Below are 24,850 nucleotides of genomic sequence, written 5' to 3' on the forward strand. Positions count from 1 at the left end.
CTTTCACTCCTCTCCGGGCTTCTCCCGGAAAGGAGTATGCCAAAGTCGGCAAGTATGATTTCCATGCTCTTAAGGAGTGTACACATGGTGCGATTGCCTTGCTTTTTGATCGGGATCAAATAGTACAGCAAGGCAAATGCATGCAATTTGGACTATTTAGTATAGATCTGTCCTATACAGTCTTGCCTGTACAGTCTATTTTTCTATTCAATTTTGATGCCGTGGGGCCAGGCATCAGGATCGAATCAATTGCATTCGATTTTGCTTATATGAGCAAAATTGAATAGAAAAATAGTCATCGAACCCTGTGTATGGGCTATTACAGGAGCCAGAAGCCGTGACTGCTACTTTAACAGCTAAACACAGATACTAGTACCTTGATGGCTAACCTTGACACTCCAGCTGTTGTTGAACTACACATCCCAGCATGCTCTGCTTCAGTTTTGCTATTTTGGCCATGCTAAATCTGATGCAGAGCATGCTGGGATGTGTAGTTCAACAACAGCTGGAGTGTCAAGGTTAGCCATCAAGGTTCTAGTACATATCAACAGGGTGCGTCATACACAGAGACTTTTTATTGGCGTAACTATTCCATATTCCCTTTCACATCGATTGATTACTTGGACAAGGCTAATGCTTGTTACAAACCTACAGCTTTATCCGTCCAATCTATCTGGTGAGAACAAAAACCTGGAAATGTATGGGAGAAAATGACAATCAGAAATGTGCTCACCAATGATGGAAAGCAGAAAAAAACAATTGAGTGCGTACATTTGTTATATCAGATTGATTTAACCAATTTATCTGACTGACCGTTGTTTGTCTTTGATTGTTTCTTGCTCCCATACATTTTCAGGTTTTTGTTCCCACCAGACGGATTGGACAGATAAATATAGGTGTGTACCCAGCTTAAGAAGCATGGTCAAAAGCAGCATGGTTTTTGGGAAAAACCTACCTCATAGCCAAATGTTACTGCCATAATTGTAATAAGTAGTCCAAAAAATGCTTCCAGTTTCCGCAAACCTACAAATAAAGCCAAATATTACTTTGTAGGGTATGAGTAAGCAGAGTCAGAACAGTGTGTAGAAGAATATATAATTATGGCGGAGTCCCTTCATTCTTTCATGTTCCCTCTCCACCAAGTATATTACCATGTACGGTAGCAGGAGAGGTATTTTATCAGTCACAGGGAAACCTACTGAAAACATATACAATAGACTAGGAGACAGAGGACTCTATCCAGCCACTAAGCCAATGCTGCCCTGAATATTTTCAGACATCATAGACACCAATTTTTTTTTTTTTTTCAAATTCTATCCCTGCTATTCACAAAAATAATTCTCAGATATACCCTCAGCCATCTAGCCTATAACCCAGGGCTGGGCAACACCGGCCCTCCAGATGTTTATGAACTACACATCCACCCCCGCGAGGGGACGCGCATAACTTCACAGGTATACGCGTACGCTCGCCACGCTTCGGGCTCACCACACTTTATAAAATCAACTCCACACCGACGTGGATAGTGGGGGTATGAAAAGTTTGTAGGACGCGTACCGCTGCGCTCGCCAAGCTTGGGGTTCATGTTTATAGTGGGGGGGGGGTGGCGTGAGGGTGCATTTAACATTGGGTGCTTATACAATTTTTATACCCATTAGGGTGCTTATACAATTTTTAATCGCATTGGGGGTTAAAATCGCATCGCAGTGCATCAGGTGTATGGATTGCGATGCGATAAAAACATTGCGCAATCAATATCTGGGGCGCCGTGATAATACACAAGTACCAAAAACATTACTAACTGATAGACGTAGGTCTTATGTTTAATGTTTCTGAAACTTTATTTTGGTGTAACTGGTGCATTCAATGATGTTATCCCGGCCAGGGGCAGCACAAAGTTGATGAGGGTAGTACGTAGGAGGAACACATCTGGCATCTCCGCAAACTTACAAGCTGATTCGCCATGTTGCATACTTACCATACTTATCCAGAAAGAGGAAGACGAAGGTGTCTACTATCGTAATCAACACTCCACCCCATAATGGAATTCTACAGAGAAAGAACAAGTTTGTTAAAGGATAATCTTTTAAACTGCGGTCTGGTATGTTAGACATGCAATGTAGAAAATAACTGTAAATTAGTATAATGAGGTTACATTAATCCATACTTGCCTAGTTTTAAAGTACCCCCCCCCCCCCCCCCCCCCCCCCCCCCCCCCCCCCCCGGCAAATCGCAGTCAATCAACTCTGCCACGGGGAGATGCAGGGGGGGTCTTGTGGTATCCGGGAGGTTTACCCACCTTTCTGGGGGGCCGGGAGGGGGAACCGATTTTCGGGAGCCTCCCGGTCATTCTGGGAGGGTAGGCATCCCTGCATTAATCCTTGATACTAGCTCTAACTGAACAAAGAATCTGAGCCCTGCACTGGCCGGGGGACTATGCACAAGTTGTCACCACTGCCACAAGTTCAGATGACTTCTATTCTAGATGAGCAGGTAACTATGAGCAAGGACTGAAATTCACAAGACATGAAGTTATGCTTTCTCTCTCTCAACTACTTCACTATAGAGACAGGCAATTCTCTAGTGGCCATACACTAACATACAATCAGTGATGTCATTACCCCAGCCCTGGAGAGGAGACAGTCAGTTGGTAAGGGTTGTTAAAGGGGAATACTTGGCTAAACTCAGCATCCCACCACTTTCTGATAACAGCTATTACTCTTTCCAGATGTACTCTTTTTGTTGCAAAGCATGAAAGTGTGACCACGTTATAGATAAAAACCTAACGCAGAGCTGAACGTACAGTACGCCCATTTTTCTAAGCATACAGTGGTGCGGTTTCACACTGCGCATGATACTAGTGATGCAGTCATTTCAATTGAATCTCTCATATAAGCAAAGATCAGAGTGGACGTGATGTCTATACAGAGATGGACTGAAGCATGCACAGGCTATCAAATCAACCTATAAATAGGGGTTGGGGTGCCCCACAAAGATGCATAGAACGCTGCCTAGGGAACACTATACACATTTAGGAGGGCATTCTGGTTGGCTCAAAAAGAAGCAGTATTTCACTGCTTTGAGAGCCTTGTAATGCCATCCGCCCCCGGGCAGCCCAGCGAAGATACCCAGCACACTGCGAATGGATGTTTTGCATAAACATACATTCACAGGCTTGTGTGCGGACTAGAAATCAGTCGATGGTCACCGACCATCGAATGATTTCTCTGGTGCTCGCAAATCTAAGTCAGTCTCTGTTGACCAGACGTCTGGTTATGTCAGCCGCCTGCTTCCAGAAGCCAGGTGCCCACCCGCATTCACATGGGCACCCAGCGTTTTGGTGGGTACGCCCAAGAAACGCCCTCCCCGGTGTGAGCACCACAGAGATTATGCAAGTCTCCGAAGGCGCTGCAGAGGAGCCCAGCACATTTGCACAAGCGCAGGGCTTCAACATTGGTCTCCTGTGCGAACGTACGGGCTTGCTCGTAAACAAGAATGACCTCCTTAGTCCCAATGCATACCATATAGGAACAATGGCTAACTCACGTTCAGCTCGGCATCAGGGCCAAACTGTGCAATAATGAAGAAAGAAGACCAGGACCTTACCTTCCTACAGACAGAAGGTTTAAGGCAATGGCTGAGCCAATGACCTCTTGCATATCAGATCCAATGATAGCCAACTCTATCATTAGCCACAGAATAATGCGAGGAACCTGAGAACACAAACAAAAAATATCTGGTTACAAACACATAACAATATTTGAAAAATGTCAAATAAATTAAAGATTATTAAATGGTATCAGTGCGATTTGCTTTAGTTTTACATAATTAAAAGGATTGTTGTATTAATGCCTTAAGATTTAAGATAATTTTACGAGACGTATTAAATTTGCAGCTGGTAAAGCTATTACAACCGCAGGTGAAAATGAGCTCATAATAGGAGAACGCAGCTGCGTTGTAACCAAGTCCAGCGACACAGCTGCGTTGTAAACGAGTCCAGCAACACAGCTGCGTTGTAAGATAGTTCAGCAACACAGCTGCGTTGTAAGAGAGTACAGTGACACAGCTGCATTGTAAGAGAGTACAGCGACACAGCTGCGATGTAAAGGAGTACAGCGACACAGCTGCGATGTAAAGGAGTACAGCGACACAGCTGTGATGTAAAGGAGTACAGTGACACAGCTGCGATGTAAAGGAGTACAGTGACACAGCTGTGATGTAAAGGAGTACAGCGACACAGCTGCGATGTAAAGGAGTACAGCGACACAGCTGCGATGTAAGAGAGTACAGTGAACTTACCTTTGGATACTGCCTGTTGCACACTTCTGCTAAATGCAGCCCGGTTACTACACCGAGCCTGGCTGCCAGACGCTGCAGAAGGAGGCCAATAATCGTGGCAGTCAGAAGAACCCACAGCAGCTACAAAAAGATCACATCCATTAACAGAGGTATTGAGATACCTACTGCTTCCAGCGGGTATACAAGTGCACAATGCAATGGGACAGAACTGGTAGCATTTACTCACCTTGAAGCCAGCTACAGAGCCAGACTGCAAGTCAGATTCAATGTTACCTGGATCAAGATAGGCAATGCTCATTAAGAAGCCGGGTCCTGTGAAGGCCCACAGCTTCCGGAAACTGAACAAAGAGTGCTGTAAAATATAAAGGTTTATGGTAAATTCATTTATGTATAGGTTCAATACACCTAAGTGGTCACTGTAAATATAAACTGTAGATATCTGTACAAATAGCAGCTAAAGATAAAAGTCCCCCCTGTCAGCTGTTTCCTATGTAAATCACCCACCTGCTCATCCTCTGGGATGGGAATTTTCTCATCAAAGTAGCTTGTAAATGGTTCACTTTCCACCACTGGTTCAATGCTGCAATTGCTGATGTCTGGCTTGGAACCATGGTCCTCAGATGCCGAATCTGCAAAACATAAAGGGTGTACATTACATACTGATAGTCTGCATAGCAAACACAAGGTTCAATGCTGAAGCCTAGAACGCCAACATGCAATATTAGTCTGTTCCCTGCCCGATGATTCAAGTTGCAGTTTAAAAAAAGCAAAACAAAAAAACAACAGTTTACCCCTGTGGCATTTTCCACACATTGGGTCTGATGCGTATGCAATTGTCTGCAGATAGTGATCGCGCATGCAGTTTAAGTTCTGACAGGGGTTGGCGATGTGTGTACCAATGCAGCATTTTCTGGGAGTGGCCCAATAAACGCAGGCATGCCCACGCCGCTCCGGGATAGGGCCATGGCGGCTGTGTCGCATTACATGCTCCCACTGCGACACGAAACACGGCTGGCCTGCGCCTGGCTTCGTAGCTAGGCTGCACAGGCTGTTGTGAGTGTTGTGCGGCTCATGTGAGTGCGCGTCACTGTGAAACGTAGCGCGCGCACTTTAGCAATGTCCAGGTTGCAGTTTTGCTAAATTTCACAAAACTGCAGCAAGCTCTGAATCGGGCACATTATTTTCTTACATGAAAGGTTTAATAGGGATTAGGGAATGTGTACCACGTAAACAAACAACACTATGAAATGATTTATCCTCAGGTTACATCGCTGATTGGAACCCACCTGTGAGCTATCACAGGGTTTAAAATAACTGTTAAATAAATAGCCCTGTACATGAGAGATCCCACATGGATTCGTCATGAAGATTTAGGCCATTCAAAACAATTCCAAGAAAGTGTAATTGAAATGTAATCATCAGGGGAAGGTAATGTAAACCCCCCAAAATAATTGTACCTTCAAATTAACCTTAACCACAAACCGGTCAAGAATGGCAAGAAAGCAAACAAGCTCCCAGCCATCAGGTACATCATAAAATATAACATAGAAAGCACAAAAAAAAGGTACCAGACGAGGCAGCCATCTTGGGTGGACAAAGTAAAATTAACCAGGTGGACTATGAATTGATATGACACAAAATGGGAGGATGCAGGAGTTGGTCAGGTTGATGTATTTTTCACCCCATCCACAAGCATATCAGGTAAGGCAGCCATGCTATTCACTTACACTGTGGGCGAAGCAAGGTTATGCCAGGCCTACTGTATATGGGAAACTGACACGAGTAGTAATAGTATTTTCAATTGGTCGTAGTACAGATGACTTTACATAAAAATAAAGATTTTAGGAAACATCTGACCTGCCTTGAAGTTGTGCAATATTACTGTGGCATTAGCCAATATAAAGAAAGAGAACGGGGTGGGTGAGGAGTTTGTATCCCCCACCTACAGTAGCTGGCTAATGCAGCCTGACTTGTTGTGCAGGGTAATCCGCTTACAATATGCAGAACACGATTATCAATAGCATGCAAACAATTTGAGCAGCTGGTTTTGCCTGTTTCAGGATAGATATGCATTGTCAATGTATGACACCCATCCTCATAGCTGTACTACTGTATGTCCTGTTCTACACTGATAACAATACTCACTACCATATAATATTTATCAGCCCTACAGAACTTCGGCTGGATCGGAATCCCTAGCAATATGACACCCACCTACTGGGCACCACAACATGTGACCCACTGCAACCTGCCAGTAACTCTGTCATGTTTGATCTTTGTATCGTTTTTTGAGGATCAAGGAATTACATTTCTCTCGCTTTATTACTTTAATATCTCAGGCATATGTAATGATTACAGAAAGTTGACCCTGGAACAGTGTGTAACCAGCCATATCAGGGCTGCAGGAGGCATGTTGTAGTCAGCGACTTGCAGGGGTTGGTGATAGAGCTTACCATCTAAATGTTGGTAATCCTGGTCCGACATGGTGCCGGATGTTACAGCTTTCCCACTTTCTTTGGAAGAGGCCACATTAACTAAAATAGAAAAGAAAAACTTGTAGCAAAACAGCCCCACGTATTGTGACAAATAATTCTTTATAGAACATTAGTCCTTGATAAATGAGCATCTCGGACAACTCTGCACAGACTAATAAGTGTATGAAGAAGCGATAAGGGAGGAGAAGTGGCCCATGGCAACCAATCAGCTGCTTTGTATAATTATTATGCAAATTATAGATGTTTTTACGTGCCGATTGGTTGCCATGGGCCAGTTCTCCTCTGGCTCACTTCTCCCTTATCACTGCTTCATACATCTACCCTAATGGTATGGGTCTTTGGGTGGACACATATTAGGTCAACCATGGGAGATTGAAATGGGTCGACAAATAAAATGGCCTGTCAGGGTTGGAAGGTTGACACAAGCATTAGGTCGACCGTATACCCTACCCCACAGAAACATAACAGTAACAAGAGCCCTGCTTACAGCTTAAGCCCCATACACACTAGAGGATATTGTGAACAATGTCGCTCAGATAGGGGCTTTTGAGTGATATCATTCACGATACCGTCTAGCGTGTACACTCAATATTGTTAACAATATTGATGTCTACTGAACATGCAGGTCAATTTAACCATACAGCCCAATGACCCACATGTTCAGTGGATCCCGGGGACGTCACTGAACAATATCGGCAGCAGATATCGTTCAGTGTGTATGCACAATAGCGGTCGCCTGTGGCCAATATGGTTAACTAAATCGGCCATGGAGGGCTGTGGGTCGGCTAGTGTGTATGGGGCTTTATTATACTGAGCTGTGACAATGAACAACTTTGTGCAGATAGTATTTCCCAGCACTACCCCATATACCCACAGTATATCCGCACAGCCTGATCTATTATACGAGTATTTAGGGAAGTCCAGGAGCACTATAAAAATATCCATGCATGGTTCTGAATGACTTGTTATAGGATCACAGTGAAGTGTATGAGGAGGCTTTTTAAGAGACGAGAAAATGTGTAAATCGTGTAAAAGAATAATGAGACACGTTACAGTGAGACCAGTAGGTTTATAGAAGCTGCTCACACTGTGATGATCAGACAGGAATCAGATGAATGATCCCAGTATCTGCCTCTGCTGTTCACACTCAGTCCTGTAATTAACCTTCAACATTAGTATTGATGCTACGGTGTCAATATCCCCATGTTATTCTGTAGGAAGATGAACAGTTCTGGGGTACTTTTCATGTTGAATAAACCCCATCTTGGAGTAGTTGTAGTTTAATGGAGCTTTGTTTCCCAGGAAATGTATGGTAAGTATTAAGGTGGTTACCATGTGTGGGGTTTTTTTCGGTACTTGTTTCCTAGCACGGCCACAACGATCATGATCGTGGTCATCGGGTGTAAAATCGGGGGCATCGCGGCCATCGCATGCACTAAAAAAAAAAAATCGGGGGCATCGCGGCCATCGCATGCACTAAAAAAAATCGGGGGCGATGGGCCAGACGCGATGGCCGCGATTTCCCCATAGAGACCAATGTTAAATGCCTCAATTTACCCGCGATGACCACGATTTCCCATAGGAAACAATGTGAAATGGCTCAATTTAACCAAATTATCATAGGAACAATGGTAAATGGCCCAAAAACACCCCATAACATTGAAATGTCCCCCCAAAAGTAGTTTACGCCACCCCGCGATCAACGTGAACCCGAAGCGTGGCGAGCGCAGCGAGCCCGCGAGGGGCGGCGGTACGCGTCCTCCGACCTTTTCATACCCCCACTATCCACGTCGGCGTGGAGCTGAGAATAGAATAGTGTGGCGAGCGCAGCGACCCACCGAGCCCGAAGCGTGGCGAGCGCAGCGAGCCCCGCGAGGGGACGCGGATACCTGTGAAGCCCGCGAAGGGACGCGTTTACCTGTGAAGGTATCCGCTCAACTCCACGCCGACGTGGATAGTGGGGGTATGAAAAGGTCGGAGGACGCGTACCGCTGCGCTCGCCACGCTTCGGGTTCACGTTGATCGCGTGAAATACTTTTGGGGGAACATGTCAATGTTCAGGGGTGTTTTTTGGGGTTTCTGGCCCATTTACCATTGTTCCCTATGATGATTTGGGTAAATTGACCCATTTAACATTGTTTCCTATGGGAAATCGCGTCATCGGGGGTAAAGTTAGCCATTTAACATTGTTCCCTATGGGGAAATCACGCCCATCGCGTGTGGACCATTTAAGCATTTTTGGCCGCATACGACCCGACCGACGCGATTTTCACTGTTTTCAATGCATTTCAATGGAAAAATCGTGGGCATCGCGTCGGTCGCGTCGCAGGCCACTAAAAATTACACCCGATGGCCGCGATTGTGGCCGTGCTAGGAAACAAGTACCTTTTTTTCTATTAAATGAATTCAGCCTTGCTTAATGTTGCCATTTTTTTTTTCTTTAAAGGCTTTTGTTCATAGCAACAGTGAATTTGTAAAATGTACAGCAGACTGGGGATTACAAAATTCCTCTTCACCCTGGGGAACGTTAATCCCTAAATAGCAGATTAAATTGTTTTTCTGACATCCACCAATCACCACGCAGCGTACAGCATGCTGTACATATACAGTAATGTTACCTGTCTGCTTCCTCAGACGAGTGCTCATATAGTATTCTAGAGTGAAGGCAATGCAAGTAGAATAATCTGGCGAGCAGGCAGGCAGGCAGGCATCGGACCGCTGGCACAGAATTTACCTATTATTTATAATGCAGTCTGGGGTAGATTTATTAAGCTCTGTGAAGTGATAAAGATGTGAAATACACTTCACAGGTCATGTTGCTATGGGCAACCAATCAGATCCTGTCTACTATCTCCTAGACTAGAGGGTGAAAAATAAATAAGAAGCAGCTTCTGATTGGTTGCCCATAGCAACATGACCTGTGAAGTGTATTTCACATCTTAGTAAATTTCCCCCAAAGTGTCTGGTTTTTATCACCGGCCAATCAGCTCCTACCTGTCATTTTTCAAGCCAAGCCTGTAACTTCACAGGTAGGAGCTGATTGGCCAGTGATAAAAACCAGACCGTTTATCACTTCACTGAGCTTAATAAATCTACCCCTGAAAGTACTACAAAAGTGTCACATGCAAAGTGCTCAGGAACCCAGGCGTACAACAATGAGCATCTGTCTGAGACCGTGTGACCACGTTTGCATTCCTCTCACACAAGACGCTGTAGAGCTCTAAAAAGAATATGATCTCGATTGTATTAAAATGAGAAAAATTCAGACAGTATGGCAAGTATATCAGCAGCTCGCATCTTTATTACCTTGTTTAATATAGATGGCGATACTTAATACCCATTACGCACTTTGTCACCAAAAGAATGGAGTCTTTAAAGTAGGTCAGACTGTTTCATGTTACATGGAAGAACCGATAAGACCACAATAAAACTGGGGAAAACTTCCTGAAATACCATACAACTGCCCTGCTAAGTTGGGCCATTGACAATAATAGGAATGTTATACGAGTTTATTCAATGGATTAAATTTAGTCATTAACATTTTAGTACTCAATAACTGGAAAGAAAAATAATCCTATAGATCCCCATCTATTATACCCCGGCTCGGAGCTGGGACCTTGAGCACAGGTGGAAGCCGGGGTTTTCTGCACATACCCACTCACATATGGGTGATGACCCAGGCTATTCTCAGATTGACAACTTCAGACTGAACCCGGGTGTTCTGGCTCGCAGTGGATATTTAGAGATGATGAATCTTCAAACACTACTGACCCCGCCAATGAATTTCTTTTAGGAATGACCCAGGTCATACCTTTCACCCACAATTGTAGACACTGACATGGGTTGCAAGTGCTACCTTTTATACATAAGCCATGGCAAAATACCCTGGGTTTTCACTTAGGTTTGAAAGGGGTTCTATTGAAACGCTTATCTTTACAGTTATTAACATATAATTGAATCTATAGTTTTCTTGGTCACACAAGATCAGGTATCTGCAAATTGCCACAATATGGTCAGGTGTGTGGCACTGAAATGAGCATGTGATCACAATCAATCAGGTCGGTTTCAAACATGTGCTGGGTAGATAACCATGGTCAACCGATGTGTACAGATATCTGGGGTATGGAGTCCAGTTCTAGCCAAGGCCCCATCTTTGTGGGGTCTGTATGTTTCCCCTACTTTTAAAGTGACCCGGTTTCCTCTATGATAATAGGTTACTTGGTTTCTAATTAAATGGACCCATAGCTGTGTGGTTGGTAATATTTAAAGTAAAATATTCTCTGTAAACCGCTATGAAATATGTACAGTAAGCACTATATAAAAACTATGGTCAAGTCGGACTAGTGCAGTGGTAGCCAACCCTAGCCCTCGAGAGCTACCAACAGTTCACATTTTCCAGACAACCTAGCTGCTGCACAGCTGCACTCATTAATCACTGACACATTTTAAAAGATCCACAGATGGAGCTAATTAGCTCACTTGTGATTCTGTGAGGAGACCTGCAAAACATGCACTGTTGGTAGCTCTCGAGGACTAGGGTTGGCTACCCCAGGACTAGTGTATGGGGTCCTTTCGAAATAGGGCTTACATCGCCCCATGTGTATGCCCCATTACTCTCCTATGGCTTATCCTGTCTCTGTGTGCTGCTTCCATTCCCTGCTGGACATATGCCACACACACCATAATACTTATTACACATTATACCACACAGCAATGCCCCTGACACAATATGCCACACACCGCAAAGCCCCCTACACAATATGGGAGGGCGGCCGTCATACAAGCGTTACAGGCTGGCAGGTGGATGAGCTGTACAGGTGGGCAGGTAGAGGAGCAGTATGAGCGGAGGTGCAGGGTGGGCGGAGCAGTATGGGTGAGCGATCGGAGGAACAGTGACCAGGGGTCGAGCTACCTGGCTCAATGTGGCGAGCTACCAGTACCTCACAAACGACGGGGTTGGCGACCACTGGTATAGCCCAATATCCTAAAGTCCATGACCATGATCTGCCAGTAGGTAGCCTGATCACAAAGGACAAACACAAACAGGCTGTACCGTCCTGTACTATTCCATATTATGTCTTTCTTATGTTGAGAACAAATTAGGCTATATATTCAAAACTACAGCTATAAAAAGGTAATAAACAGTAAAGGTCCATACACACTGGGCGACTATGCCCAGCGTGTATGGACAGCGATGACCGATGTCATCGCTGCGGGGAAAGCCGCTCAGTGCATACACACTGAGTGGCTTTCCCCCTGCCCAGCGCCGACGGAGTGGGGGGGGGGGGGGGATGGCGTTGCATAGCGAAGCGCTATGCAAAGCCGTCCTGAAAGCCGCTCATTTGCTGGAATAACCATCAGATGAGCGGCTTTCCTAGCGATGTTGCAGTAGCGCGCAGCAGCGCTTACCGCTCATCATCGGGGCATACACACTGGGCGGTTTTGAGCTGAAAGCAGCTCAAACCTGCTGTTTTGAGCGACTTTTAGCTCAAAGTCGCCCAGTGTGTATGGGCCTTTAAAAGCAAATCTATAGTTACATTGACTTTCAGCAGGCTTCAGCCATATCATTTTGTTTTATAGCCAGGGCATGTCCCACCTATAGACATGCTATCGTATGCAGACACACATAGTGCTTGTACAGTAGATCTCTTTATCTATGTGCTACATGCTATAAATGCCTTACCGGGACTGTATCGTGATCTTGTGGTGTAACAGACAGAACATTCCATTGAGAAATGTCACCAGTTCTTACACCACGTGCATGAGCCAAATCCAGCTGGCATTTAAGTGCAATCTTGCAATAAATTATGTAAGTAATCAAATTTGTTTCCTGTACTGGCAGGTTGGGACATGATCCCTTTAATAATTAGGCATATGGGGTCTGACAAAGCAACATCCGTGTCTGCATCATCTGGCGGTCACACATCTGATACAAGGCCCTCGAACTTTGAACATCTGTAGATGCTCAAACATTACATGGCGCATTTTTAGATGTAACCACTGGCCGGTGCAGACTGTCAGAGTATGGCCTCCAATGCAGGAGTTTAAGCATCGGAGTTTGCAGTTGCCAGATCCGGCTTTTAACCCTCAAGCATCTCGCCGAGAACCTCAGTAGCCAGGTCCGGTAAAGTCCAGTAAATCTGCATCCGAAGATGCAGACCCTGGCCTCACCGCTCACAGAAAATGAGGACCACACCTTCCTTTTGGGGATGCTGACCAGGTCAGCCCAACTCCTGCCCCCAAATGGCAGCAGCCTGTCAGTGAGGCTGTAGCATGGGGCCCACTGCGTGTAAGGATCCAGGAGACATTCTGCACATAGGCAGAGCAGGTACTGAACAGGAGCAGACACCCCACTACTGGAGATCAGGGCCAAGCTCACAAAGAGCAAACAGTAACATTGGGGACTGGTCAATACATATAATAGCACCACCTAGCTATACAACAAATGTCTCTGGGTGCAAGGCATGCTGGGAGGGATCTGATTGGATCCCACACACAGCTCACAGCGGTAAGAAGCCATACAATAAGGTAAGACCAGCACACTAAGGAGAGAGAGTTTAAAAGGGCAGTACGGACGGTGTAATGGTTAGCATTACTGCCTCACAGCGCTGAGGTCATGGGTTCAATGCCCTCCATGGCTCTAACTGTGCAGAGTTTGTATATTCTCCCCGTGCTTGCCTGGGTTTCCTCCGGGTACTCCAGTTTCCTCCAACAATCCAAAAATATACTGGTAGGTTAACTGGCTCCAAACAAAATTAACCCTAGAATGTCTGTGTGTGCGTGTACATGTGGTAGGGAATATAGATTGTAAGCTCCACTGGGGCAGGGACTGATGTGAATGTTCAAATATTCTCTGTAAAGCGCTGCGGAATATGTATGCGCTATATAAGAAACGGTTAGTAAATAAAATAAATTATAAAAGGATAAATGATGAATTTTGGTCAGTGTATTGGCCTCCTTGATTGCCACCTACTGTTTTATCCTATGGATCTCACTACTTCCCCCATTCTATAGTTGTGTGGTTTCATGTACAGTATACTTTGTATACCAATAGAAATAAACAAATGCATTGTTTTCTTGTTGTTTCCATTCTTATTCATATTGTATCAGCCAAATTAAATATATAGATGTGAGAGCGGATTGCAAAGTGTTGAGACGGTCATTGTTTTTCTGTCCCATACAGTAGGTAGACATGGAAACACTATGCTGGTCCTACATCGATGTGTCTGAACCTGTGGTTGGACGCCATCGTCTTTTGTGTTTGGTCACAGAAAGTGGAAGATCTTCATACGTTTTGTTAGAAAATAACAGTCCAGCGTATGGAAACATCCGATTCCTTCGGCATGTAAAGTCATGCTTCTGCTGTTCTTCAATGCCCACAATATGATGCTCCCTACCATTGAAATACTGTAGCACGGCAAATTGTTTTTCCACCGTATGCTTGCTGTAACATTAAATATATGTACCCTAATATAATACCAGAATAATAATGTACCAGCCAATGAAGATCTCCCCTTAAATGTACAAGGACAAAGGACTGTCAGTAACCTCGTGACTACTCAGACAAGCCAGTACGGACATGGTTTATAAATAATCACACCAGCCATGCAGGAGTACATCACAGACAGAAGTGATAAATCTGCGTGTATGGCCACCTTAAAACATAACCAAAATACATGTACATTAAACACACAAATGGCACCAAACAATGCATATTTTTAGCGGAAAATACATTAAATATTTAAATTTTACACAAATAATTTATTTAATCTTGTGAATGATTTCCTTTAATACACAAGGATTTATCCCCTAGGCCTAGAGGACATGCAGCAGCTTCTGCCATTCAGTTCCGTGTACTAAGCCAAGGTCACAAGGAATGCCATCTTGCAGCGTACTTGACTACCCCCCCCTGCCCCCCGAAAAAGTGGGCAAACCTCCCACGTGCGCCCAGTCCCCTCGCTGATGATTTATTAAGCTCGGTGAAGTGATAAAGTGGCTAGTGGCTAGTACAGCTGTACAGCTGATTGCTTATATATTAGTACATCTGGCGATAGGCCTACTCCTACATGGAGTGATTACAGGCCCATTTCTAAATGATGTGGCTAGATCACTAATGCAGCCCACACACGCACCGATTCCAGCGTGCGTTGTGGGCTTAACTAGCACACACAGCATCGCATCGTATGCCTTGTGCATACGATGTGCATGCGATGCGATGCTGTGCTAGAAAAAGCAGGTACAAAAAGTATGTGCAGCACATACTTTTTGTACTGTACGATGAGGTGCCGCGGGAGCGCGCACCCCATCGTACAGCATCGCACCGCCGGCATCGGCGCGTGTGTGGGCTGCATTAGAAACAAAGTACAGGTCGCTCCGTGTGCACAGTCCCGTGCGTCACTATCGCCAGGCTAGATATTTCAAGCATGCTTGATATATATAGTCATCGTCCATGTTTTCTCTAATGAGATCGCTCAGCACACAGCGCTGTGTGCTGAGGGCAGTGTGTTGAGTGATACTAGATCGCTCAGCACACTGCTCCCGACACCCCATGTGTACGGGGTATACTGTAATTCAGACTTGATCACAACCCAAATCTTACTCTCTGCACATGTTACATCTACCCCAACCGTGCAGCATGGTTTTGTCTATATGAGAAAAAAATGGGCATTGCGATCATGTCTGGATTATGCCCCATGTACATACAGTGACTGAACAGCAGTTAAATAAGCTGCACAATCAAGAATGAAAATAACTTTCAGTGTGGAACAAATATCTGAAGTGGAAAAACTGGGTCACCATCAATGTTCCCTCTAATTTTATGAAGACTGTGTGGCAAAAGATTTTGGCTGTGCAACTTTGGAAGGAAATTTTTATTTCTGTGCGTCACTTCTATATATAACTGGAAAATTACATTCAGCATTTGTGTTAATTTTTCTTCAAAATAATATTAAACATTCAAAACACAGCACATGATGTAGTTAATGGGTGAAACACAGATTAATTTAGTCCACAACTGCAAAAAGTTGACCACTGCTGCTTTGTGCGCTCTGTTGTAATGTCTGTGCGCATGCTCGGCGAGTTGTGTGCGCGCGCATGTGCGCACAGCTTAGAGGGAACACTGGTCACCATTGTATCTTGTATAACATCAGGCTATAAGGATTATATATGGGTGAACGCTCTCTGACACACTATTACCTAGGGATGGGGAACCTTGGCTCTTCAGCTGTTGTTGAGCTACACATCCTAGTATGCCCTGCTACAGTTTTGCTATTTGGCCATGCTAAATCTGTTGCAGGGCATGCTGGGATATGTAGTTCAACAACAGCTGAGGGTTACCACCTGTCCAGGATTACACCGGATAATCCGATAATTAAGATTGGCATCCGAAGTCCAGGTGTTCCCGGACTAGATGATATACCTACTACTACCTAAAAGGTGCCCATACAAGTTACAATTATTGTATACAATATCGCATCACAGCACATCTTGCAAAACCGAGGTGCGATGTATACAATAACTGTAATGTGTATGGGCACCTGAAGACAATACAACCAATGTGACAATGCTGGACATGCTAATAAATATGCATCTCTGATATATATATATATATATCACAATAATTAGCGAATAACAATTCACACATTGCTGCCTGTTAGCGCTCTAGGGAACATGCAGCACCGCCTGTTAGAGCTCTGGGGGACAAGCAGTACCTCCAGTTAGCACTCTGTGGGGACACGCAGTTAGCGTTCTAAGGGGACACACGGTGCTGTTTATGGCCCATACACACTGGGCTACTTTGAGATGAAAGCAGCTCAGTTTTGTTGTTTGAGCTGTTTTAAGGCGAATACACACTGGGCGACTTTGAACTGCTGCGCGCTCCCGCAACATCGCCGGTAAAGCCACTCATCTGCTGGTTAAACCAGCAGATGAGCGGCTTTCAGGACAGCTTTGCATAGCGCTGCGCTATTCAACGCCGTCCTCCCCCCCTCCGTCGTCGCTGGGCAGGGGAAAAGCCGTTCAGTGTGTATGCACTGAGAGGCTTTCTCCGCAGCGATGACAGCGGTCATCACTGTCCATACACGCTGGGCATCACGGCAGCCGCCGTCGTCAGCTGGTTTCACCTGCAGACTGAACAGCTTTCCATAGCGTCCTACTATGGAAAGCTGGTCACATCAGCAAAAATCGCTGGGCAGGGAAAAAATAAATAAAAAAATAACAAGGTGTAAGTGCTAGGGGTAATATTCCTGGTTACACAATGCATTTAACAAACCTAGATAATGCCGGCAGCAGGCACAGACAGGCCATGCTTACAAGCAAGGGCAGCTTACTGGCAGCCAAACATTATTGTGACCATGTTACTGGCAACCAGGGGGCTGCATGATCTACCAGCTCAGAGCCGCCGGCCGCCGCCGCTGCTGCTGCTGGCTAGAGGTCTCTCTATGGGCCTCATACACAGAACACTACTAACATCACGTGATCCCCAGTACGCACCATACAGCACACTACACAGCGCATACACACATATACGGGAAGTGACCCCAGCACGGCAGTCCGTGGCTTACCCTGTCCGCTACCGCTGCCCGCACCGGGATGTTACAGTCACCCACCTCGTGGTTTCCATGGCAAACTCCGCCAATGTCACTACGATATTAAGCGCTGCCCCCCATTGGTGACGTGCCCCGGAAGACTAGATGGCGAGAAATCGTTACCTGGAGGGGGCGACCTCTGCTGGCCAGTGCTGGTGCTAAATGCCAGTCACTCCTCTCCCCCATTTACTACCACAAGAAAATCCTAGCAGTCTGCAGAAACTTGAAAAAGGCTTATACCCAAAACATAGCTATGATGCGAAGGAAAATATAATTATAGTAATTAAACTCAGTGTACAATATTTTAAAAATAGTAATTTTTTTGTAAGAGATTGACCACTTTAATTTACATTTTTGACATTTCCTTCTGTGAATATAGTAAAATAATCATAATCATTGTGTTTATATAGTGCTCTTTCTCCAATAGGACTCAAGGCACCTAACAGAATGAATGTTTTTCATAAACAATACTTAAGGGAATTACGGAAATGCTTGAGTAAACAGGAAAGTCTTGAGTCTAATTTCGAAGGATTCTAGAGTGTGAGTCTCTCAAAATGTGCCATAGAGTTGGGTGCCTCATGGCTAAAAGCTCGACCCCCAGATGAATTACAGGAAATTCTAGGTACTGCTAAAAGTCCTTCATCTACAGATCATAGTACTCGGCTAGGACAGTATGGAATCAGAAGCTGCTTCAGGTATGTTGGGCCTTGGTCATGTAGGGCTTTGAAACTCAGTAAGTTAATCTTGAAAATGATTATTGAATGGGAGTTATGTGGCTAGAGAGAAGATGGTTGGTTAAATATATAGAAACATAGAATTTGATGGCAGATAACATCTATATGACTCAACCAGTCCGCCTGGTGGGGTACAAGGGTTAAGCATTCCTCCCAACTTTCAGAATGATGGAAGTGGCGTGGCTGTGCAGTGATGCTGTGTTCATGAGCCATGCTCCATTTGCTATCACTATAGGAGCATGGGCAACATTCTATAAGCTGTAGGTATACCATGATTATACCCTGTGCACAGCATCTATTCACCACTTCTCTGCTAGGCAGAGCGGGAGGGACAAGGGACCTCCCAAATGCCCCCTACAGGGAGACACTGCTGAGATAATAGAAGTTATGGCCTGGAGGGTATGTGTTTGTAGAAGTACTAGTGGGCATGGGCATGGGGAGGGTGGCTCTGGAGCTCAAGGAGCCCAAAACTTGAAAAAGCGTCACATGGCTGCTGGTAAGATTCCTACCCAAGGTTAGGGCTGGCTAAACAACAATGCTGCAGTGCCGATGTCTTGATCTCCTCCACTCCATTCACCCCACTAGCCCCCGCCTCTCTCCGGGACAAAGCAAGTGTCTCTGTTTTCTCCACACCGCTCCCCACACCCAGCCATGGCCTATGCTGCTGAGAGCGACTGTACCTCCCACAAAGACTCTCCACAAAGACTACTTAATAGATGGCAGGACAGTATTTTGCTACCTGAATTCCAGTTAGTTCTCCCTGGCTCAGTCCTGGTCTCCTCCTTTCCCCCTATGTCACCCCCACCACCACCCACAAGGGATTCCCAGTTTATTTGGTTAGTCCCAGGCCCCATGATTTCTGGCAGCACTGCATGTGTCTGGGGGCTGAGGATTGTTATGGTGCTGTGGCTGAGGATAGTGATGGGTGCTGTGGCCAGGGCTGGACTGTGCTTAATTTTTGTGGTTAAAGATTTTGGCACCCCTAGGAGGGGTGCCTCACAAATAATGGGTGGGGCCATACAACAGTACCCACAGTTCAAATTGCACCACACAGTAGCACAATCTTACTCACATTACACCACATGAAGTTCCCCTCATTCATATTATACCACAACATATTGTCCCTTATTCACAAATATCACACAGTAGTAGTCGCAGTTATGAAATTATTGATTAAACTTGCAATGCAATAATTATACATATTACATGAATGCATTCAGATGCTGGGACAGAGAATGCAGTAAAGCCCTGTTTTGGGGAATCCCTCGCCCTGTAGTAACAGTAATCGTTTCACATTTGCTTCAAGCATCACATCAAAGTGAGCCATGCCTGACGCTGCATGGCTGGAAATATGCACTTAAATTCAACATCCTACTTCTAAACTACTGATACTGCGCACAGAGGAAGTGGGAGCAACATGGCGGGAACCAGGGGAGTAAATTTTTTTACTGCAGGACAAGCCAAGCAGATTTAGGGCCTGATTCAGGTTAAATTGGTGTGGACCGAATTTGGCTCAGTGTCTGCGCATGAGTATGGGTGAAAATACGCATGTGCAGACCCACTGTGCGAATGACTTTGGCAAGTACCACACTCGCAGAGGCATTCGCACACTAAGGGGAGGGCGCGGCTGCAGCGTTTTATGGGCATCCCCATGAAAACACGAAAACACTGGAGAAACCATCTGATGCTGAGCGACCATCTAATGATTTCTCCTGCTAGCGGCCGCATGCGAGGGGATGTGTTAGCGAACACATCTGCTGGCACGCTAGCGAAGGGATTCGGGTGCCGAGGAGGCGGCCGTCGGGGGAGGGGGGGTGGCGTAAAGGTGTTTGCTAAGAAGCTAATATACACTGCCTTACAAGCCAACCTGAATCAAGCCCTTAATGTAGATAGCATGGAATCTGCAATAACGTTGTTACAGAAATGGATGACACCGTCTAGAAGACAGATGCTAGAGGTCCTACTAGACATCTAGCGTCTGCCAGGGGAAGGCGGTGTGTACAGCGCTACCTGGGAGAGCGGATTCATTGAGCACTACTGTGCCCTGAGCAGTACCCTCGTGACAATGAGCATGTAACCCCGTGGCCATGAGCAAGAAGCACCATGACAACAAGCATGAAACCCCACTGACAGCTAGTTACAAACCCCAGGCAATGAGCATATGTTACCCCTGACAACAAGCACAAGTGCAATGAGGTTCCTCAGCTGCAGTTCGTCAGTCTTAAAGTTAATGTGTGTAAAACTTCCCGCTATCTCTCTCTCTCTCTCTCTCTCTCTCTCTCTCTCTCGCTCTCTCTCTCTCTTTTTATAATTTAATATTTGCAGCTAAGTCCCTGAGAACACCCAAGGGATAGCAGCAAATATGAAGTATTTGCAGAATGTATCAGAAGGGACTGCAGCAGGCAGTGGCGTAACTATAGCTCTGCAGCCCCCGCGGTGGCGGGGGGGCGCAGAGAAATTGGGGGCGCCGCCGGGGGGGCTGCGGGGCTATAATTACCCGCGGTCTGCGTCTCGCCCGGCTCTCTGTCGGGACCTTCCTGACGTCACGGTCCCGGCCGGCTCCTGCTGCAATGAAAACTGACAATTAGAAAATGGCTGCCCCCATACTGCAGACAGTTTTCTGTCTGCAGTATGGGGGCAGCCATTTTCTAAGAGTCCGTTTTCATTGTAGCAGCAGGAGCCGGCCGGGACCGTGACGTCAGGAAGGTCCCGACAGAGAGCCGGGCGAGACGACGCAGACCGCGGGTAAGAAGGGGGGGCAGGTTAGGTGGGGGGGTGGGGGGCGCCGAATAAACGTGCGGCGGGGGGGCGCTGAATAGTTAGTTATGCCCCTGGCAGCAGGACTCTCTTAAACTTGCTGTGATTCCCTTCTGCTCCACTGGCATCTGTATCGCCCATAGGTTTCTATGGGGGATGTGATGCTGCCCAATGTATTAATATCGGGCAGCATCGCATCGGGGCACTGAGCTACCATAATTCTGTGATGGCGGTAGCCCATTGCAGTCTATGGGCTACAGACCGCATGGTCAGTGCAGACTGAGCATGTGCAGACCCACCGGCACGCTTCAAGGGTTTTAACAAGGTACAGGAGACATTCCTCACAGGAAGAGGAGCAACAGAACACGAGGACATGCACTGACACTAGAGGGAGGGAGATTCAGGGGAAACTTGAGGAAGAATTACTTCACAGAAAGAGTAGTGGATAAGTGGAATAGCCTCCCATCAGAGGTGGTAGAGGCAAATACAGTAGAGCAATTTAAACATGCTTGGGATAGGCATGTGGATATCCTTACAAAAAAATAAGGATCAGATATGGTTTGAGATAACATGTGTAAAAAAAAGGGGCAGACTAGGTGGGCCAAGTGGTTCTATTCTGCCGTCAAATTCTATGTTTCTATGTTTCACCCAGCTGAGTGCATTCATTTGGAACCCTGTCTCTGCATGTGTAGGGAGGTACATCCCACCAATAGGGCCACATATTACAATGCAGTCCTGGGCAGTAATAATCCACCCAGATCACATTGTATCATTACATTAAATGGGCCCCTTTTGAGTCAAAGCAGGACTCGATGGTCTCATGGGATTTGTAGTTGCTTGTTAACTGCTCAAAGTTTGAGCAGTAAAATACAAACTAAAATGTATATGTTGTCACTGTTGTTGCTTCTATGGCCGGCCTGGTGCCCCTGACAGGTGGCTCAGGCTGAATACCTGCAGTGCCCTCCACACTTTGGTGCTCTAAGTGGCTGCATAACCCACGTAAATGGCTGAGAAATGTGCTGGGGGGCTGCAGGTAATGAGGGAGTGAGGATGGTAATAAGGGGCTAATGGCACAGGGATTGAGGGCATGGGGTCAGGCTTTGACCCACTGGCCTGGTCTGCACTTTCTGGAGTGCCTAGAAGTGCCTGGTAGTTTGCTGCGATCACTCCTCTGCCCATTCACCACCTTTTCCCGTGTGTCCGCCACCTTTCCCCTTCCATCCATCCCCTGCCTGCCCAACCGTACTTCTCCGCCTCGGAGGAGACAGAAGCAAGAGGTCATATTTGTTTCCCCCCCACCCCACGTGTGCAGCCCCACGTAAGTCAATACTTACTTGGTGGCTGTGGGGCGATCTGTCCCAACAGCCAGGGCCCATCTGCATTTTTGTACAGATCTCCCAGAAAACGATGGGGTGCCACTGACAAACACCGGCCAGCTGTCAGCCAGCGTATAGCCTGTGATTACAGGTCATTGCTGGCGGTGGCCACATGTAGATCTCACACATTCACAGTCCTCCAATAATCGCCACAGCATCAAGTTTACAGAGATGGTCTGTCTTATGGGTGTGTTACACTGCTAACAGCAGCACACAAACTGGCCAGTCTTCCTTGGGGATAATAAGCCTAATTCAGTATGGATAGCCGATCATAGTCACAAATCCGCGCATGTGCTCCGTACACATTGTGCATGCACAAGGGTTAAATAAAGGGTGAAATAAAACGCACATGGATTGCAAACACAAGGCTGACAGGAAACCGGTGTCTGGGAGTGGTTACCTGCCATTTTCTAGGAGTGTCACAAAAACTGTAAGAGTGCCCAAGTGTTTTCAGGGTGGGTCTCCGACATCAGCACTGTCCTCGATTAGCCTGTCTCAGTCACCTGTGACAACCCAACCCTACCCCCTAGCATATTTCTATCCATATCCTGTGTAGACTCCATTCTGGTTCTGGTGATCATAGGGGCATTTTATACATTAAATCTATTGGCTCCCAGTTTTCTCAAGCCTATTGAGGAACCCAGAGTTTCAAAAACGATTTCCCCCTGGTTAGGGTTGAAACCAAAGGGTTTCTTTCGATGTGGTGCCAATCGCTGCCTCACTTGTAATTATACAGAGAGACGAACTTCACAAATACAAATTGATGGAAACAAAATGCATGATATAAGAAGCTTTATTAATTGCAATACAAGCTATGTCATTTATGTCCTAATATGTGAATGTGGACACTAGGGCGGAGTGAAAAAACTGAAATTGAGAAATTCAAAATCGGCTAGTGTGGGAAAGTTGTGACTTGACCTGAATAAGAAATGTGCAAAAGCTTTTTGATCTGAGTCAACATCTTCTGTTCTGGCAAGAGGCCTGAAGTTTCACTTTTTAGGTGAAAATGACGAAACCTATGAAGATGCTCCAATCTAGTTATAATTATGTCAGGATGTCTTAGAGTGGTTCATTAATATACTTTAGCATAGTAAAAAACAGTACGAGCTTGTCCTAGTGCAAAGTGACTGACTGGCGGGAGAAAAAATCCCTAATAATTGACCCATTTTCATGGTCACAATTGTGAATATTGTGTGTTTTCTCCTGAACGTGTTTATAATAGAAGAAGCACAAATACTCTAAATGGAATTTCATTGACACTGTGTGAAATATAACACTGCATAATAGCCCTTAATCAGACCTGATCGCAGTACAAATTTGTTCTCAAAATGGGCAAAACAAATGCTGCATTGCAGGTGGGGCAGATGTAACGTGCTGAGAGAGTTAAATTTGGGTGGGGTGTGTTGAAACTGAAATCTAAATTGCAGCCGGTATTTACCCTGCACAGAAACAAAATAACTCAACACAAATCTAAAGGTGGCCATACATCTACAGATCGATTGTCTGGCTGGTTGGAACAAATACCTGGTAATATCTGAATGACAGTTTTTGGCAGTTTTCCAGCATTTCAAAGCAAAGTGCTCTCATCCATTACCAGTATTTTGTTCCAAACAGACAGATCGGACAATAAATCTGTAGATGTATGGCCACATTAACTCCCTCTGCACATGTTACATCTGCCCCACCTGCAGCTGCATTACAGCATATAATTATGCCAAAGATAAGCCAATATATTAACAGTTAAATGCATTAAAGTGCATTATGCTGTAATAAGTATTGCTGATCAATCCTGCCTAGCAGGGCTGTCTTTTTGTATGGGCTTAATGGGCACTTGCCCAGGGGCCCCCGGCGTATAAGGGCTGTATGTTGATAGCTGAGGATCCCCTTTTTCCAGGGATACCAAAATTTAGAAAATCGGCCCTGGGGAACTGCAGATATCCAACTTCAAAGCAGCAGTCCACATCCGACCTGTTAATTACAATTTCCATGTATCGTAAAAGAAGAGAAAAAGGGGTGACTCTTTTTGTCGGGGCACTACTTAATAATAATCTTTCAAAATTTTACTGAATTTACCTTATTGTCATATTCAACGGGGAGAGACTATTACAAGAGAAACATTTTTATTTTTATTCTTTTTTCAATGCAGTGATAGTGTACGTAAATATATAATAATTTTAAGTAGTATCGCAGGTTCACAAATTAATGTGAATGTATCAGCCTTGATCACTTCATGGTCTCAATGGAGGGATATCATCCCATGAGGCATCAGATGGCCTGGCTGATTTTTTGATGAAGTGACAATACTAAAAATTAAGTATAAGTGAGAATATAACAATGTGTAATCAATTATTGATTATAGTGAGTTAAAAATATAAGAACGGCGAAATATCTGTTTGTCAGGTGCTTTGTCACAGAGGGATTACCACAGCATATAGTTCTGTGATATGTAAAGGTAAATACCTACATTAAATGGTGCTTTAATTCATAACGTTTTAGCCAGAATTAAGTACACTGGTGAACAAGCCTCCAGGCGAAACGCGCGTCCAGTATCGGGGCTTCAAGTCACAGATGGGAATTTTGGTGCAAGCAGGATGATCCAGCGA

General features: G+C 45.4%; 1 protein-coding gene across 5 annotated transcripts in view; it reads right to left on the minus strand.

The window, feature by feature from the left end:
• SLC11A2 (solute carrier family 11 member 2) overlaps positions 1 to 17,523 on the minus strand; it is a 64,593-nt gene extending 47,070 nt beyond the window's left edge. For 3 of the 5 annotated variants that reach the window (XM_083169446.1, XM_083169449.1, XM_083169450.1), the window contains exons 1-8: positions 17,357 to 17,495; positions 6,753 to 6,833; positions 4,804 to 4,928; positions 4,526 to 4,651; positions 4,300 to 4,419; positions 3,607 to 3,713; positions 1,979 to 2,049; positions 956 to 1,023 (exon numbers count right to left, since the gene is read on the minus strand). In XM_083169446.1, the coding sequence (XP_083025572.1) occupies positions 956 to 1,023; positions 1,979 to 2,049; positions 3,607 to 3,713; positions 4,300 to 4,419; positions 4,526 to 4,651; positions 4,804 to 4,928; positions 6,753 to 6,783 (648 nt within the window). In that variant the 5' untranslated portion in view covers positions 6,784 to 6,833; positions 17,357 to 17,495. The other 2 variants (XM_083169448.1, XM_083169447.1) reach the window with 2 other exon arrangements.
• Positions 17,524 to 24,850: the final 7,327 nt, after the last annotated feature.

The sequence above is a fragment of the Crinia signifera genome, chromosome 2 (genome assembly GCF_055691185.1).
Source record: "Crinia signifera chromosome 2, ASM5569118v1, whole genome shotgun sequence".
Classification (NCBI taxonomy): Eukaryota; Metazoa; Chordata; class Amphibia; order Anura; family Myobatrachidae; genus Crinia; species Crinia signifera.